Below are 14,955 nucleotides of genomic sequence, written 5' to 3'. Positions count from 1 at the left end.
TGTGCATCCTGTTCATTGAGGCACTGATCATATATGGTGCCCCTGGGAAACTAACTTCTTACTTAACCTTTCATCGCCGTCTTATACGATTAACTCGGTTATCTGCTGTCCATACAAGGGGACATTTGTGATGTGAGGAAACAAGTTTGAAATCATAATTGATCAATAGACTTGTATGTTCTTGAAATTCAAAGAGGCACACCATAGAAAGACATATTTGTTGATTATGAAAGTTGTGGCAATACACTTCGAATCAGAAACATAGAGTTTTTTCGATTACATATGAAGATAGTTGCTGCTTGCCTGAGAGTGGTTTTTAAGCTTTCTTTGGCATAGAAACGAAAAGAAGAAAAAAAAGCACAAGATTCTTGGTGCTTGCATCTTATTGTCCAAATAAAAGCAGTTGGAACCTAAGACAAGCACGTTAACATACGATACTCGGCCTCGTGATTAATTCTGACCGGGAGGCAGATTTCCTTTTAAAAAGGATGTGAAAAAGGCAAGTGCTCGTCCAGGCTGGTAGCTCGGAACAAAATGTCCAGCTCCTCTTATGGTCACGAATGTCACATTCTGATAACCGACCACATACCCTCCAACCTTTCGAAAATAATGACAAAATCGTCAAGAACATAAAAAATTTGTAGTGAACATGAATTCGAGAGACGAATAAGAGTAGTTTCCCCTCACCTCGCCTTGATAGTACCAAGGGTACCATGGCTTTTTCACCGGTGCACCAAGTTTAGGAAATGAGTACCTTGTTGTTGTCACTGGAATTATATTGTCTGTATCTCCACTGCACTCGAAATTCAGTATATGGTTAATAAAATAATCCCTTTTACATAATTTTAGCTAAATTGGTTTCCGTTTTGCCCCTTCACCGGTTGTTAATAAAAATGATTATCATGTACCTGTAAATCCAAACAGTAATACCACTCGCCATCAATTTCTTGATCACCGGTAACACGGTATCCGGCTCGTCCTGCCACTCGCCATTCATGGCATAGCTACACAGCAATGAACTATTTTTAGTTTAAAAGAATAAAAAGGCAATAAAAAGATAGAAATTGGCATATTTTAGTACTTGCAATCTGCCCATGATACAGGAATTCCAGTAACATGGAGAGCCGCCTGAATCTCCTTTGTGTTCAAATAAGTGTTTACATAATCGTCGGAGCATGGATCAAAATTAGATATCTGCAAGGATACGTGTAAAGTTATTTGATCTTATTGACATTTAAATGACGTGTATAAAAGTGAGAATTATACCGAGGGAGCTGTTGAATGGGAACCGCATAATGGTGCATACACATCGTAAACGTAGACGTTTCCAATCTCTGTATCAGCTTGATTTTCATACAACGAACAGGAATCTGATACCGGAGAGTCTGAAGAAGAGAAGTTGCAATTCGAGACGATTCCATGGTGGGTTTCATCCGATATGAGGGCACTGGTCCAGTAGTGATCGTATGTGCCCGTCCACCTATCCGTATAGTCTATGTAGGCATTTCCAATCTGAAAACTCATGTTCAGATTCATGTTACAACTCTTGTTTCTGTAAATGGATATTATGTATATAACTATATATACTTACTGCTATTCCCTTTAAGTTAATGACTGTCTGATTTGTGATTTTGTTGTTTTCGAGGATCAAATCCGCAAGCTGAGGCACGTAGTGACCAGCATAACTCTCTCCGGTTATGAAGAAATCTCTGGTTTTATACTCTGGAAATCGATCCAACCAGTTAACCAGAAAGGTGTAAGAATCTGCTGCGGTTCTTTTGTCTCCTGTAACATAGTCTGAGGTTGTATTCGAGTAAGAAAATCCAACACCAGCCGGGGATTCCAAGTACAACACATTTGCCACTTCATAAAATTTCAAAAATCACTGTGTTAAATTACCGTCTGTTGTCTGAAGTAATATTTTGTTTCAAGAAATTAAACAAGTGCTCCTCACCATTGTTCCAAGCATACTTGTTGTACCATAATGTTTTCCCATCAGGGTTCACTCGAAACGGCCCATTTTCGGTCATTGCACCAGACCCTATTGAAGAACAACCCGGCCCTGGAATTTTCAAGATTTTTACACTTGAGTTTCTTGAAAAAATGTGAAATCGAATATTGAAATTTTACATGTATGCATTTACCTCCATTTAGCCACAACACAAGAGGCTTGCTGGAAGGCTCCTCAGATTCAGCAAAATAATAAAAAAGTGCTCGACCCGCTGTAGGATCGACCGTGACATATCCCGAGTACTGAGAAAAATTAACTTTTGGCTGACCGGGCAAAAGTGATATTTCATCAGCTTCTTTCAGTCCCTCCTGAGATCCAATACAAACAGGCGAATACACGGTTGAGGAGGAGTATTTAGTAACATGATTGCGCGATTTTTTTAATCTTTGAGCCTTCAGAAACTTTCCAAGAGGATCATACCCCCTTCCACCGTAACACTTAACAGAATCAACGTAGCAGAAAACAAACAAGAACAAAATGAAACCACCTTTCATATTTTCAATGAACAGAATGATTTACTTGTTATTTCATGAATTCTTGCTATTTGAGAATATTGTGATATGCTCGTTCTTGTTTGATTTTTACGCCTAGTTGATGATCACTATGATTCTATTTAAACTATTGTGAGATGTGTCTTATTCAGTTAGAATCCATAGAAATCTTGGGAATGAAATTGTCATGACATATATGTAATTTGTAGAATGACTTAATTAGCTCTTTATTGTTGTCAAGTTGCTGAAGTCAAGCAAAAATGTTCCATTTGTACAAGGATGGGTTAACACTTAAACATATTTGCTTGGGTTAATTAAGCATATTAGCTGGCTTGCCTTTCTTTATTCCATTATTAACTTATTTAATATTTTCAATCACTATAACTTTCGATAGCTGTCATTCTTGTAAGAAGATGTTGTTTGGTTTAACTCGTAAGTAAGATGTTCAACTTTCGAAATTGGTTTATTGAGTTTTTTTAACCATCAAAATTAGTTTTTTAAAAGCTTATAAACTGATTTAGAAAATTTTGAGTTACCCCAATCAATATTTCTAAAAAACAAATTATGCTCATTAGTTTGATCATATATTAAATCTAGATTACATCATAACATCATCAAGTTGTTTCAAGTCCAATCATTCCTGAACTGTATTTTCATGGTTTCGGACCGTTGGATCAGTTCAAGTCGTTCAGACATGTGCATTAGAAACTCAAGATCCTTTGGCAAGAAGTCAAGTTACAAAATATCTGAATTCTACCAGCAAGATATTATCTGTCAACCTGAATAATGATCAAATATTCAAACTCGGCAACCTTAAAATCTTGTCGGCTTCTTTCACCAACCCGGCTTGAGGTGACATGTAGACTGATGAATATTTACTCGAGATATCATCCACAATAGATAAAGAATTAACCCATGATCTTAAACGGCATGACTTGATAATTTTCTCAATGGGATCGATTGAGCCGTGGCCAAAAGAGATGAAAGTGAAAGGAAGAAAAAGAGTGCACGATTCATTCTTGAAGTGACACTAGCCAACTTATGTCTTAGTTCCAATATCAGTGGAACATTAGATATAGATAACTTAATGAAATGATTGATTTATTTTATTGTGCTTGTTTTGTGGGAATCGATTCAATCCATCGATTCATCAATCGAGTTTTGTTTTTACAGAGACAACATTAATTTCTTTGGATCAAGCAGATTGTCTCTACCTAAACAATTTCATGTTCCATGTATCCTTAAGTATAGAAAGTTCTCATGAAATTTTTTTTGATTCGGGATTATGGAGCCAGCAACGGCAATAAAAATCGGTCGCTAATTTACTACCGATGTATTAAATTCTGTCTTTAAACATTTCCTCTTTTCTTAAAATAAAATAATATATTTTGAGTAGGTCTCTTGTGAGACAGTCTCACGAATCTGTATCTGTGAGACGGGTCAATTCTACCCATATTCACAATAAAAGTAATATTCTTAGCATAAAAAGTAATACTTTTTCATGTATGACCCAAATAAGATATCTGTCTCACAAAGTACGACCCGTGAGACCGTCTCACACAACTTTTTTGTCATATATTTTTGCGGCTGATTGTTTAAATTCGGTCTCTAATTTGTGACTGAGTTTTCCTTTCCAAAATCATAGTAATTGATTCATCGGGAAATTGCATATATCATCCATGTGAAATCAAATTATTTAGTTATTGTATGTTTTAGGGTGCTATTTCTTATATTATTCATCTTAATTTTCATGGTTTTTAGGTTTTCATGTTGAATCACTTTTAATAAACTTTAATATTTTTCATCATAATATTATTTTAGGCCGTTGAAAAGTAAAACTTAAAACAATATTAATGTTAATGATAACGACAACAATTTATCAAACTAAAACAACATTTTAATAGTAAAATATTATAATTATATTATGGGTTAATATAAATAATAATATGATAAATTACGAAAAATTTGATTGAAACGTGTATTAATATCCCATTGAAAATAACGGGAAGGGCTCACGTATGGATTTAAATAATACTAACAACAACAAAGACAAACTAAAGTTACTTTGATATATTAACTTAGGGAAATTTTAAAGGTTCATTACTAATAATTTTTGTATACATAGGAGCGATGTTTATTCAAATGTAGATATAGGACATAATTCAAAGGCTAATGGATATAGGACCAAATTTACTAATCAAAATATTAACATAAGAGCGAATTTGAAACTTGAAAAGGTTACAACATCAAAACCACACTCCTCCAAGTCTAACTACAGTACCAAAACTGCAACTATTCTCATTCAAAATATACCAAAATAATTTTTCAAACCCCTGATAGATAGAAAGGGACAGAAATCACAAAAGAATTAATTAAATGACAAGTATAAGAACAGAAACATAATGAGAAGAGTAAAAAAATAAATTAACTTCATCGTCAAAATTTCGAACACAAGTTCCCATGGAAAAAAAAAAATTTAAGGTCTTTCGTAATACTCAATCGAGCTCGTCTCATGTTCATACAATACCTCCACTAATCTCAGAGCACAAACACACCCCAGGCGGGGTATTAACTTACTGGCTGCTGGTGGTTCACATGACCGTTGGAAGATGCCCCGTACCCTGAATTTGCTGAGTATCCATATCCGTTGTAGCCTTGTTTTCCATAGTAAGATCCGTTATTCCACTGGTTGTTATAGTCGGATCTCATCTGCTAAACAAAAAGGATGTACGAAAATATTTATTATAAGGATGATACTGTTTCTAGAGAAAAAGGATAGCAGCATCCATCTAGCAGCGAATTGTTTCTATGGTTTTGAGGTGTTGAACTCTTCATCTTAGTCCTGACATAATATTGTGTCAATTATTCATTATTTTCAATACAATAATTCAAGATTCATCTCTGAATGCACAGGTGAACCAAGGTGAGCACGATGGTTGTCAACCTTTAAACAAAAAATCTTTTAATTTCTCGAACATATGGAGATTTTTCGATGTAAAATTCACAAAGTTGCATCTTTTGTAGCAGAAGTGTACTGAAGTCTGAACTCTATTGTCTTGCATTTGCCTAAAATGGCTGTGAACCGCAAGATAAATTGATGAAAGTAAGTTCAGCAACATAAAGGGCCAGAACAGATGCGAACAATTTCACAGTTCAGATGATAGGGTAAAAAATTGCTGCTTCCCCTTAAAAACGACTATGAATTTACTAAAAGGTGGATATAATCAAATTGCACAGAACCGCATAAAAATTGAGGATTTACCTGCTTGTTTCCCAGATTTCGACCCCAAGAAAGACGAACTGTCTGCTTTCCAATAACAGTGCCACTTAATCTCTGAATTGCATCCTCTGCATTGCTTCTGTTAAAATGGAAATTTCAAAAAATCATACATGATGTGACCAAATCCTAAAACAAGCAGTTTTTTTTTAACATGCACCCACGATATTCTTGTTAAATACTACTCCTCCCTAACTGGATGACATAAGGCGTTGTGCAAAGAAAATTAAAGTAAATTCTCATACATTAAAAATATAGTGTGTATGCATGGTGAGATTATGTGGTTGACCCATCTAGGAAAATCAAGATAAAAAATTCCACCTAATAAGTAAAAATAAAAAAAGTTTGAAATTGAACTTGGATAAGAATTGAAGGAGATAAAAATATAATATACTTATATAATACATCAACTACCATCGTATTATTCTTGTTTATTTTCCAAAATCTGAACTATTAATTTTAGCACCTCCAAACACAATCATTATATTTAATTCAATTTTTAATCACTTCCCGAAACAATTTACTAGTTCATAATATTTTAACCCAATATATTATATTTTAAAATTTTTTTAAAAAAAAACAACTCTATCATCAATCAATGATATTTATCAAACAAAATCTTAAAATATTTGACATGAACAGCAAAAACATCTCCAAAATAAAAACACCACCTTTCCATCTCCCCAAAATCCTTTCTCAAAAATGTTCTCCAATACATAAAAAACAAAACCAAAAACTTCCCATGTTTGTTTTAGTTTCAGAGATGCAAAATTATTCTCAACAATAAAAAAAATGAACAAGGCCTTAGGTTTCTTATTTCTTTCCATGGAGAGATTCTGGATATCTATGTCTGCACTACTACATTCAGAATTACCTGTTTGCAAACTGGACGAAACCGCATCCCTTTCCCGCTGGAATTTTAACAGAGAGAACGTCACCAAATGGAGCGAAATGCTGTCTGAGCTCTTCATCGGTGACATCAGAATCAAGCCCTCCCACAAATATCTATAACAAAAAAGGTTGACATGGAATTCTGCATATAAAAATTTCTAATAATGAACTTTGTAGAGGAACAGAGCTCACTGTAGTGTTAGATGAATCACTATCTGACTGAACTTGGGGTACAGCACCATTTGGTGCAAATCCACCAGCCAATACCACGGCTAAACCAGAGAAAATAAGTAAGAATAGTTAATAAATGATAAATTGGATAGTATCACACCGTAGTTTCCAGCACAGAAAACCAAAAGAACTGTGAAGGAAGGATGCAAAGAGGAAGGCTAAATCAGGAAAACTTTGATTCTGTATCTGTAGGCATTTTCTTCACAGATAATAGGAATTACAAGACGAGGACCAAAGACATGGGCTTCAGATAAAATGGATGCTCCCATTACCTTTTGCATAAAGTTTAAAGTCTAAAAAACATCAGGAAAAATGGAAACTAGGATTGATCATGTAGCATACAGATAATTGATATACTTATATATTAGTATGTGCATTATGGTAGGAATTATATCCACTCACCTGATAGACCATAGCATTTTTACCCATGGCAGAATGGTAGGAATTATTTTCACTCACCTTGTGAAGAAAATTGTTGCTGTAGAGAAGGTTTCTTAGGAGTTGCAACACCAACTCGCATAGGTCTACTAGAACAATACACGCCATTCATTTCAGTCATGGCTTGAGACCTCTCATTTTCATCACCAAATCTGACAAAGCCGTAACCTTTTGAACGGCCAGTATTTGGATCAACTACAACTTTAGCACCTCTGACAGATGAATATCTAGTGGCAAAGGCATCATGCAACATAGCATCACTAACATCAGCAGACAAATCACCAACAAAAATTGACAAATCAGAACCAGAATCCGGGCGTCTATCACCAGTGCTGAATCCTGCCCAGTTCAAGCGGAAGGGTTGCTCCGTATTTGGCATCGTGGTTCCATTGTAGTTCTGCAGAACTTTCTCCGCTGATGCGTGAGAATTGAACTCAACAAATCCATATCTCTCCGATTGACCAGTCTGCTTATTGCGGATAATCTTAACAGAAGCAACCTGCATATGTTATATGCAGATGATATCCACAACTGATGGAGAGAAAACAACAGTTGCAGAGCACAAAAGTCCTTAACGCATTAAAGAAATATCACTAATAAAATTGCAAATTTACCAGACCTTTGGGCAATAAATAAAAATTGCCCTCTTAAAAAGTCGATAGAGTTATAATAAGATTGCAGTATGGACGCTGAGATCATAAATAAAAGTGAGACTATCAACAACATTACTTGTGCATAATCTTTAACAAAAATTATTACAAGGTGAACTAACGGAAAGGTGCCCACTAGAAGTTAGCATCGGTATGCTGTATACAGACCATCATTCACCACTCTGGATTACCCGATATCAACGCAAATGGGATATTTAACAAAATAAACATTTATTACTTTCAAACGAAAATTATTACTGGTAATAGAAACTAGTCTCAAGCAAAACTCTTTTCGCTCCAAACAGTTATCAAGTAGGACTCAAAAGTCATATTTATTACTGCTTTCAATTTTAGGTTCCCTTTTTCTTTTTGAATAATGTTGATAATGGCACATCTTGTTCGTTCGAAAGAATAATGATGCCTGAATATTAACCCATACTTGAGTTATTTCAATTAATTCTGTTCTGAATTTATAACTAATTTTTTTCCACGTGTATCCAACTTTGCATAAGATCACATTCTCCTAAATCACTTTTACTCGGAAACAGAAACAAAGCTTTCACAGGAAGGAAAAAATTGGACGGATCACTACAGTTGCTCAAAAAATCAAATATTTACTTCAACAAAATTGAATTCGAAATTCTAAGGCTAAAACATGCTAGAAATCGGAAAAAAAATTAATAATTAAGAAACACGCATTACTAAAATGAGTCAAATTACCGAAGACGGAACAAGAAGTCAATAGATAAGCAAACTCGTCTACCTCTCCGGTTTGGGAAAAGCAAGATTGAAGATAACCGTCATCCATCCACTGCTGAAGATCCCCAATCCAGATCGTCCTGTTATCTTCTCCCGCACTCTGAATCTGGTGATTCTGCTTCGGCTGCTGCTGCTGATACTGTTGTTGTTGTTGCTGCTGCTGCTGCTGGTAGTACGGTAAGTAATGCTGTTGATACATCATCTGCTGCTGCATCGCCATCGCCGGGTAATGCATCGCCATCCATTGCTGCTGCTGGTACTGCTGCATCGCCGCCCACTGCTGCTGCTGTTGTTGTTGTTGTTGTTGTTGTTGTTGTTGATGCTGCATCTGCTGCTGTTGATTCAAATCTCCGCCGTTCATCTCTGCTCTCTCGAAATTACCTTACTCTCGAATATCGTTTTGAATCTTCGCGAGAGCAGGGATTTAGCTAAGCAGGCTGTTTGGGGATGATTGTATCAAGCATCTAGGGCGGATTCAACGTGTGGCGTTGAATTTGACGGCATTGAATTAGGACCGTAGATGACGATGGATTGAGCTACAGCCGTGGATCGAGAGAAGGATACGCGGCATTTTGTTGCACCCATTTTTGGTTTCAGATCCTGTCCGTTGCTTTAGATGCTCTTGATTGAGATTGACGGCTGGGATTCGTTATCGCGTATAGAGGTATTTTTTGATATAATGTTTTTGGTAAGGGTAATACTTGGTATTGTTATGCTATTTAATTTTAATATCTTGCATTTGCATGTGTTTAATAATTATATTATAATTTTTTTGATGATTTATAGTTCATGTGACACGAAAGTTTCAAATTTTGGACGAAAACAACCATCTCTAGTTCAAAAATAATTATTTTAAATAACTTGTATTCTAATGGTAAACTTTATGAATTTATTTATTATTTTTGGTTTATTTAATTTTCAGTTAAATATAGATTGTACCAAATGAGACTTGGACTTGGTCTTAGTCAAAATTATGGGATTTCATTTTTTGAATCATGGTGGCCACCATGTCCCAAGTTAGGCTACTTAATGGGTGTTGGTTGGTTTCAAAGAATGAGAGAAAAGTCAGTTCAATTTTGGTCAAAAAAACATATTAATTAGGTGTACCAAACGACTAAAATATGCCATTTCTTGATTTAAACCAGTAGTCAACGTCATATGTTTTCCATCAAACGAACACAAATAGAATCTCATTGATCTCGCAAGTGTTTTCTAATTCGTTCAGATCCTATGTTGCAGTATATATTCCAAGATTTTTGAGATACTTGACCAATTTACTCGAGTCCTTACTTGTCGGATCATGTCAATGACCTAAATTCACATGTTTTATCGAGAGATTCTACGTTATAGCGTGTGTGAGTCTCACCTCAAATTAATGGTGAAAATGTTCATCCTTTTTTTAGGTAATTTTTCAATACCACCCTTACCTTTCAAGGTGAAGATCTCGTTGTACTCTTGAAACTGATCAGTCAATTTTGTCTAGCCAAAATATCAGAGATTAGATCAATAGTTGGCTATTTTGTTCTTGTTGAATCTCAACATGCTGATATACATTGACGTGTGCCGATTAAGGTATCAATAGATAGTACAAGTGTCGGCAAACGTGCTAAAATTTTCAAGTTCTATAACTAAAAAGTTGACCATGTACGATGGTAAATATGAATTTAGAAATTTTCTAATGTTCCAAAATACCAATCCATCGACCTCACAAAAATTACGTGTAGCGACCGATTTCTTGACCCCCTTGGATCAATCCTTACCCGGTTGACACTTGTGGATCGTTGTCGAGTCATCACTAAAAAGCACGTCAAACCGTCATTTATGCGAACATACTATGCTGTAGAACCAAATAATGAAACAAAAGATAGAGAAACACACCACTTGCAGCAGTTCCAAACCAAGCTACAGATATACATACTGCAACCGAAAGCATCGGTAGGTTCCTTGAAGCAAGTCATCAAGTTAGGAAGTAGACAAGATTTGCCATGTTCAAGCTGTTAATTCCATTATCGTCATCCTAAAACGTATCATATGATCTAGCCTACAAGACGGCCTCAGCTAGTAAAATGAGGAATATTCGAAAGCCAGCATACGCAGGCAACCAAAATTTCAATTTGCTATCGCGGTGGAAAAAGAATCAATGATTAAATAACCTATGCTAAATGAGCTATACAAACAAAAACCGGACTCATTTACAACTTGTAATCTTGATCTAAAAACTTCTCGTAAGATGTTCCTTGGAGAGTCTTCTTTACATCCTCCCAGTTTTCGACTTGTGAAGATAAAGATCCTTTGTGAATCTTCACTTGTCGACTAGTCAAATCCATTCGTGGGACCCTCAAAAAATCTTGAACGTCTGCCAATTTCTGGGGGGGAAAGAGACAAACCAGAAGGTTAAGAGCTCGAGTGGCAAAGTAAATAGAATGCAAGCTTCTCGGATGTCGAGTGTTGAATATCTTACTTTTCGTTTTTTTATAATATCCTCATAGTAGAGGATGATATGCCGAGTGTTCTTGAAATATTCCAAAGATTTGGTAACCAAGTCTTCAAGTTGCTTCAGGTTTGGTAAGAGTGTAGTTGTGTCGACTGTTGGTTTGTATTTAGCAAGTATTTTGGCCTGCACAGTTAAAAAGTAACTTCAGAGCCTGCATAAGATCTTTATTCCTTTTTCATAACCACCTCGGAAGACCCAGCAGCGGCGACACAACTGTGCCACTCAGTCAATTTTTTCTCCAAACTTTGTGTACTTTTTCTAAAAAACTAATTTTAGCACCTGTGGGAAATTCTGGGTTTGTCCATGCTAACAACTCTTTCTTTGATAATTACACGAATGGTAAAACAAGAAAAAGAGGAGGAAGCAAGAGGACCTCCTCGTGTGAATGCACATGAGATTTGTGAGTCCCATTCAGTAATTTGGCATTTTGATCATAAGAATTTGCGAGAACTGATATCATTCTGCGCAATAGGTTCCTTCTGAAAAGAAAAATTGCCGAAACTCCTTTAGCATTGAAGTAATTCACTATTTCTTCATGATGTTGCATTAAGCCCTGGAGAGAGAGAAAATGCAAGAAACAAGTCATAAGAGCATAAGAATAAGGTATTTGACTTCGAATCAACTACCTTGCAGACAAATCACGGGATGAATTATCATAGAACCTATACATATTATCATCATCTCAACATAAGCCTTGCTCACAGGCTTGACATGCAAATGAAACTTGAACACGTGTAGCCCACCAAACATAAAATAAATAGTATTGCACCCAAACATAAATTAAATATCCAACCATAGTTTGCTCCAAGTTTCTTAAGATAATGCGTCAACAATAAACTACCTAAATGGATTATCTTTCTTGGACAGCACAAACAATTATGTTGTTAACAATGCCACTAAGGTGAATGCTCATCAAGACACGGTTTTTATCCTTCTGATCAGCAAGTTGTGGACAATTTTTTGATTGATTAGAGCAATTACGAAAACCACAGCCTGATGAACATAACATATTGTTACCAAGGATTATTTCTTCATAATCTGCTAAAGATCTTGAATCTTGATTATGTGAAGGTGGCATGCCGAAAAGGTCAACATAAGATGCAATGGTATAATCATTTCAAAGCCAGTGCAATGCATATAGGATACAAGATCATGTTTACCTGATTAAGCATCCATTTCAATCCAACAGCAGCTGTGCACTCATTCTTAGAGGCACTTGTGAACCAGTCTAAATTATAGATTTTGTCCAAAGTATCCACAATAGTTGTTATGTTACTTCTCCGGACCTTAACCGAGAATATTTCTCCATTAGAGCTTATGTTGATGTGACTGTTCAATAATGTTTCGAACCATCCGCTCCCAGACCTCTGCGTGGACAAAATTGCAAAATATCGTACCGGATTGCATGCACATTCTCCCCTAATAATCACCACACACATTTCAGCTTATTCAAATCAAACTTCAAAAGCACGTTATTTAAGAAACAAAGTTCAGAACAAGATCTTACCGGCTAAAAGACTTTGGTTTGGGAAAATGCAGAAAAGGTTTTTCCAAGGGTTTGACATTATTCAATTCACATGGTCTCTCTACCACTTCAACGCTCGATAAACGTTCGAGCGGCCATCCCCCAATTTGCCTGAGACAGACCGAACATATATATACACTACATACCATCACGAAAATCAATACCGACATCCTCAATATTAGTGGATTTTTCTTTGGAGCTTTTATGATTAAGCAATCCTGAAACTCAAATAGATATCAGAAATGTAAGGAAAAGAAGAATCAAATACCAGCTGAATCGAGCTTCAAGAGTAATCAGGGGGCAACAAGCAATTTCAGGCAAAAAGGATAGGGATCGCTGAGCTATCGAATTGCAATTGAACAACGTATATATAAATACAAGTACTATGCAGATTGGAAAAGATTCTACTCTTTAATCGTAAAGAAATTCGATTAAATTTCTGCAAGCCCCTCGACCATCAGAGTCTCGAATGTATCTCAAAAAACATAAAAAGGGAAAAAAAAACCTTTAATTTTCCACATACCCGGATCAAGAAAAGAAAACACGCATCCTTAAAAACACAAAGCAATGCAAAAAAGAAACATTATGTATATTCCATCAGGGCATTCCATATATCACCTCCCAACAACAAATTAACCATAAAAACGGCTGATTTACAAGAAACACAAATTGCAGAGAAAAAGAAAAAAAGGGTATACCTTGGCGACGAAACAGAGATCGTCCGCCATAATTTCTTTCGTATTTTCTCAGCCAAGAAAAAGCGAGCATAGATTCAAGACTCCTTCACCCTTTCTTTTCTTAGCATTATCACAACTCATTATACTCCGTAATTTTTTCCCCTTTTTTGGTGTATAATTTACATGCAATAACACGTGTATCTTGGAAAAAATGATAGGGAGACAAATCTCGTGAAGAATAATACTACGGAGGTTCTTCAAAAGACCGTTGCCACGCTCCTTTTCCCTTGTCAATATCTAGATCTTCATTAGAATTTTACGCCCCTTTCTTTAATGATGATGCCGGCTTTCTCTCTCTCACTCGACTCCTCTTGGGGAGAATATGATGTGGAAACTTGAAACTTCATCCCCGACGAAGAAAATTTGATCGGGTCAAAACATATTAGTTAAAGCGTCGGCCCATTTTTTAGGCACATTAGAATCTCTTTAAGCCTCATTTCTATATTATTTTTTCCAATTATATCTGGCAGTTCTGGAAAAATAGTCTTAAGTTTATCTTTGGAATTGGCTTATTTTGAATTTTGATTAGTTCAGTTATTAAATTTGTTAGGTTTGATTATTTAATAGGGTGGAGCTCACGTATTAAATAAAATAATATAAACCTTTCTCCCACATCGGAGAATTTTAAAAACTGAAAGAAGGAATTAGTTATAAATAGAGCTCAATTCCTTCAGTTTTTGTATCCCAAAATCAAAAGCTTTTCAACTTTCATAAAAAGAGAGTGCATAGAAAAAAAGAGTGTATTTTTTTTCTTGAGTGCGAGAATTCTCTTTGTGTGAGTTAGAGAAATTATTTTCTCGGTATACTCGGGTTGTGAGTGTGAGAAATATTGAGTGTATTGGTGTATACACTTGTTGTAACATTTCTTCCGGTTATAAAAGTAGCAGTGCTCCGTGGACGTAGCCTATATCGGGTGAACCACGTAAATCTTTGTTTTCTTGTTGATTATTTTATTCCGCATTTTTGGGTACTTTATTATCATCGTGTTTGGCATCGCTTCGGGGGTGTAATTCCCCAACAACTGGTATCAGAGCCTTGTTGTGAAAATTCTTAAGAATTCTGAGTATGCTCTGTGGTTGCAGCTTTGTCTGATCTTCCACATCAGAAAAGATTTTTTAGATTTTTTGCTAAGGCTAGAGAAGTGATGGCCGGAGATGATGGATCGGGACCAGGAATCAACAAGTTCGATGGAACAGATTTTTCGTTCTGGCGGTTACAGATAAGAGATTATCTGTACAGTAAGAAGCTGCATCAACCTCTATCAGGAAAGAAACCGGAAAAGATGGAGGATGATGATTGGGAGCTCCTTGACCGACAGGTTTTAGGTGTCATACGATTGACCCTAACAAAGAACGTGGCGCATAACGTGGCGGAGGCCAAAACCACGGAGGAGATGATGACCATTCTGTCAGACATGTACGAGAAGCCATCAGCAAACAACAAAGTACATC

General features: G+C 35.9%; 3 protein-coding genes across 4 annotated transcripts; all 3 read right to left on the bottom strand.

The window, feature by feature from the left end:
• Positions 1 to 204: 204 nt before the first annotated feature.
• Positions 205 to 2,658, bottom strand: LOC140988980 (serine carboxypeptidase 1-like). Its single transcript, XM_073458109.1, has 8 exons — positions 2,145 to 2,658; positions 1,955 to 2,062; positions 1,592 to 1,863; positions 1,267 to 1,512; positions 1,082 to 1,194; positions 909 to 1,004; positions 688 to 793; positions 205 to 597 (listed from the first exon to the last, which is right to left on the bottom strand). Exons 1-8 carry the CDS (start codon positions 2,503 to 2,505, stop codon positions 451 to 453), a joined length of 1,449 nt encoding a protein of 482 aa, XP_073314210.1. The 5' UTR covers positions 2,506 to 2,658; the 3' UTR covers positions 205 to 450.
• A 2,244-nt stretch (positions 2,659 to 4,902) lies between these two features.
• Positions 4,903 to 9,199, bottom strand: LOC140988981 (polyadenylate-binding protein RBP47-like). Of its 2 annotated transcripts, none has more exons than XM_073458110.1 (6): positions 8,753 to 9,199; positions 7,361 to 7,838; positions 6,863 to 6,942; positions 6,654 to 6,784; positions 5,765 to 5,861; positions 4,903 to 5,214 (listed from the first exon to the last, which is right to left on the bottom strand). In XM_073458110.1, exons 1-6 carry the CDS (start codon positions 9,107 to 9,109, stop codon positions 5,071 to 5,073), a joined length of 1,287 nt encoding a protein of 428 aa, XP_073314211.1. In that variant the 5' UTR covers positions 9,110 to 9,199; the 3' UTR covers positions 4,903 to 5,070. The 2 variants fall into 2 exon arrangements, with proteins under 2 accessions (XP_073314211.1, XP_073314212.1); XM_073458111.1 differs by having other exon boundaries at positions 4,903 to 5,211.
• Positions 9,200 to 10,582: 1,383 nt separating this feature from the next.
• LOC140988982 (uncharacterized) lies at positions 10,583 to 13,862 on the bottom strand. The gene is made up of 6 exons (XM_073458112.1): positions 13,466 to 13,862; positions 12,750 to 12,985; positions 12,403 to 12,661; positions 11,616 to 11,795; positions 11,210 to 11,365; positions 10,583 to 11,114 (listed from the first exon to the last, which is right to left on the bottom strand). Exons 1-6 carry the CDS (start codon positions 13,493 to 13,495, stop codon positions 10,941 to 10,943), a joined length of 1,035 nt encoding a protein of 344 aa, XP_073314213.1. The 5' UTR covers positions 13,496 to 13,862; the 3' UTR covers positions 10,583 to 10,940.
• Positions 13,863 to 14,955: the final 1,093 nt, after the last annotated feature.

The sequence above is a fragment of the Primulina huaijiensis genome, chromosome 11 (assembly GCF_012295235.1).
Source record: "Primulina huaijiensis isolate GDHJ02 chromosome 11, ASM1229523v2, whole genome shotgun sequence".
NCBI classification, from domain to species: Eukaryota; Viridiplantae; Streptophyta; class Magnoliopsida; order Lamiales; family Gesneriaceae; genus Primulina; species Primulina huaijiensis.
Note: the sequence above shows the minus strand (reverse complement) of the source record. Positions and strands in the feature narration are given on the sequence as shown.

Bases quoted from the DNA above. Each gene is read 5' to 3' on its own strand.
- LOC140988980 (XM_073458109.1), bottom strand. From the start codon at position 2,505: ATGAAAGGTGGTTTCATTTTGTTCTTGTTTGTTTTCTGCTACGTTGAT. The intron at 1,864-1,954 runs GTGAGGAGCACT...AATTTTATGAAG, and splicing joins CAAGTATGCTTGGAACAATG to TGGCAAATGTGTTGTACTTG. The intron at 794-908 runs GTACATGATAAT...TTTCGAGTGCAG, and splicing joins ATTACTGTTTGGATTTACAG to TGGAGATACAGACAATATAA.
- LOC140988981 (XM_073458110.1), bottom strand. From the start codon at position 9,109: ATGAACGGCGGAGATTTGAATCAACAGCAGCAGATGCAGCATCAACAA. The intron at 7,839-8,752 runs GTAGACGAGTTT...TAACATATGCAG, and splicing joins GCTTTTCCCAAACCGGAGAG to GTTGCTTCTGTTAAGATTAT. The intron at 6,785-6,862 runs GTGAGCTCTGTT...TTTTTGTTATAG, and splicing joins GTGATTCATCTAACACTACA to ATATTTGTGGGAGGGCTTGA.
- LOC140988982 (XM_073458112.1), bottom strand. From the start codon at position 13,495: ATGGCGGACGATCTCTGTTTCGTCGCCAAG. The intron at 11,796-12,402 runs GTAAACATGATC...CTCTCTCTCCAG, and splicing joins TGAAATGGATGCTTAATCAG to GGCTTAATGCAACATCATGA. The intron at 11,115-11,209 runs GTAAGATATTCA...TTTCCCCCCCAG, and splicing joins ATATTATAAAAAAACGAAAA to AAATTGGCAGACGTTCAAGA.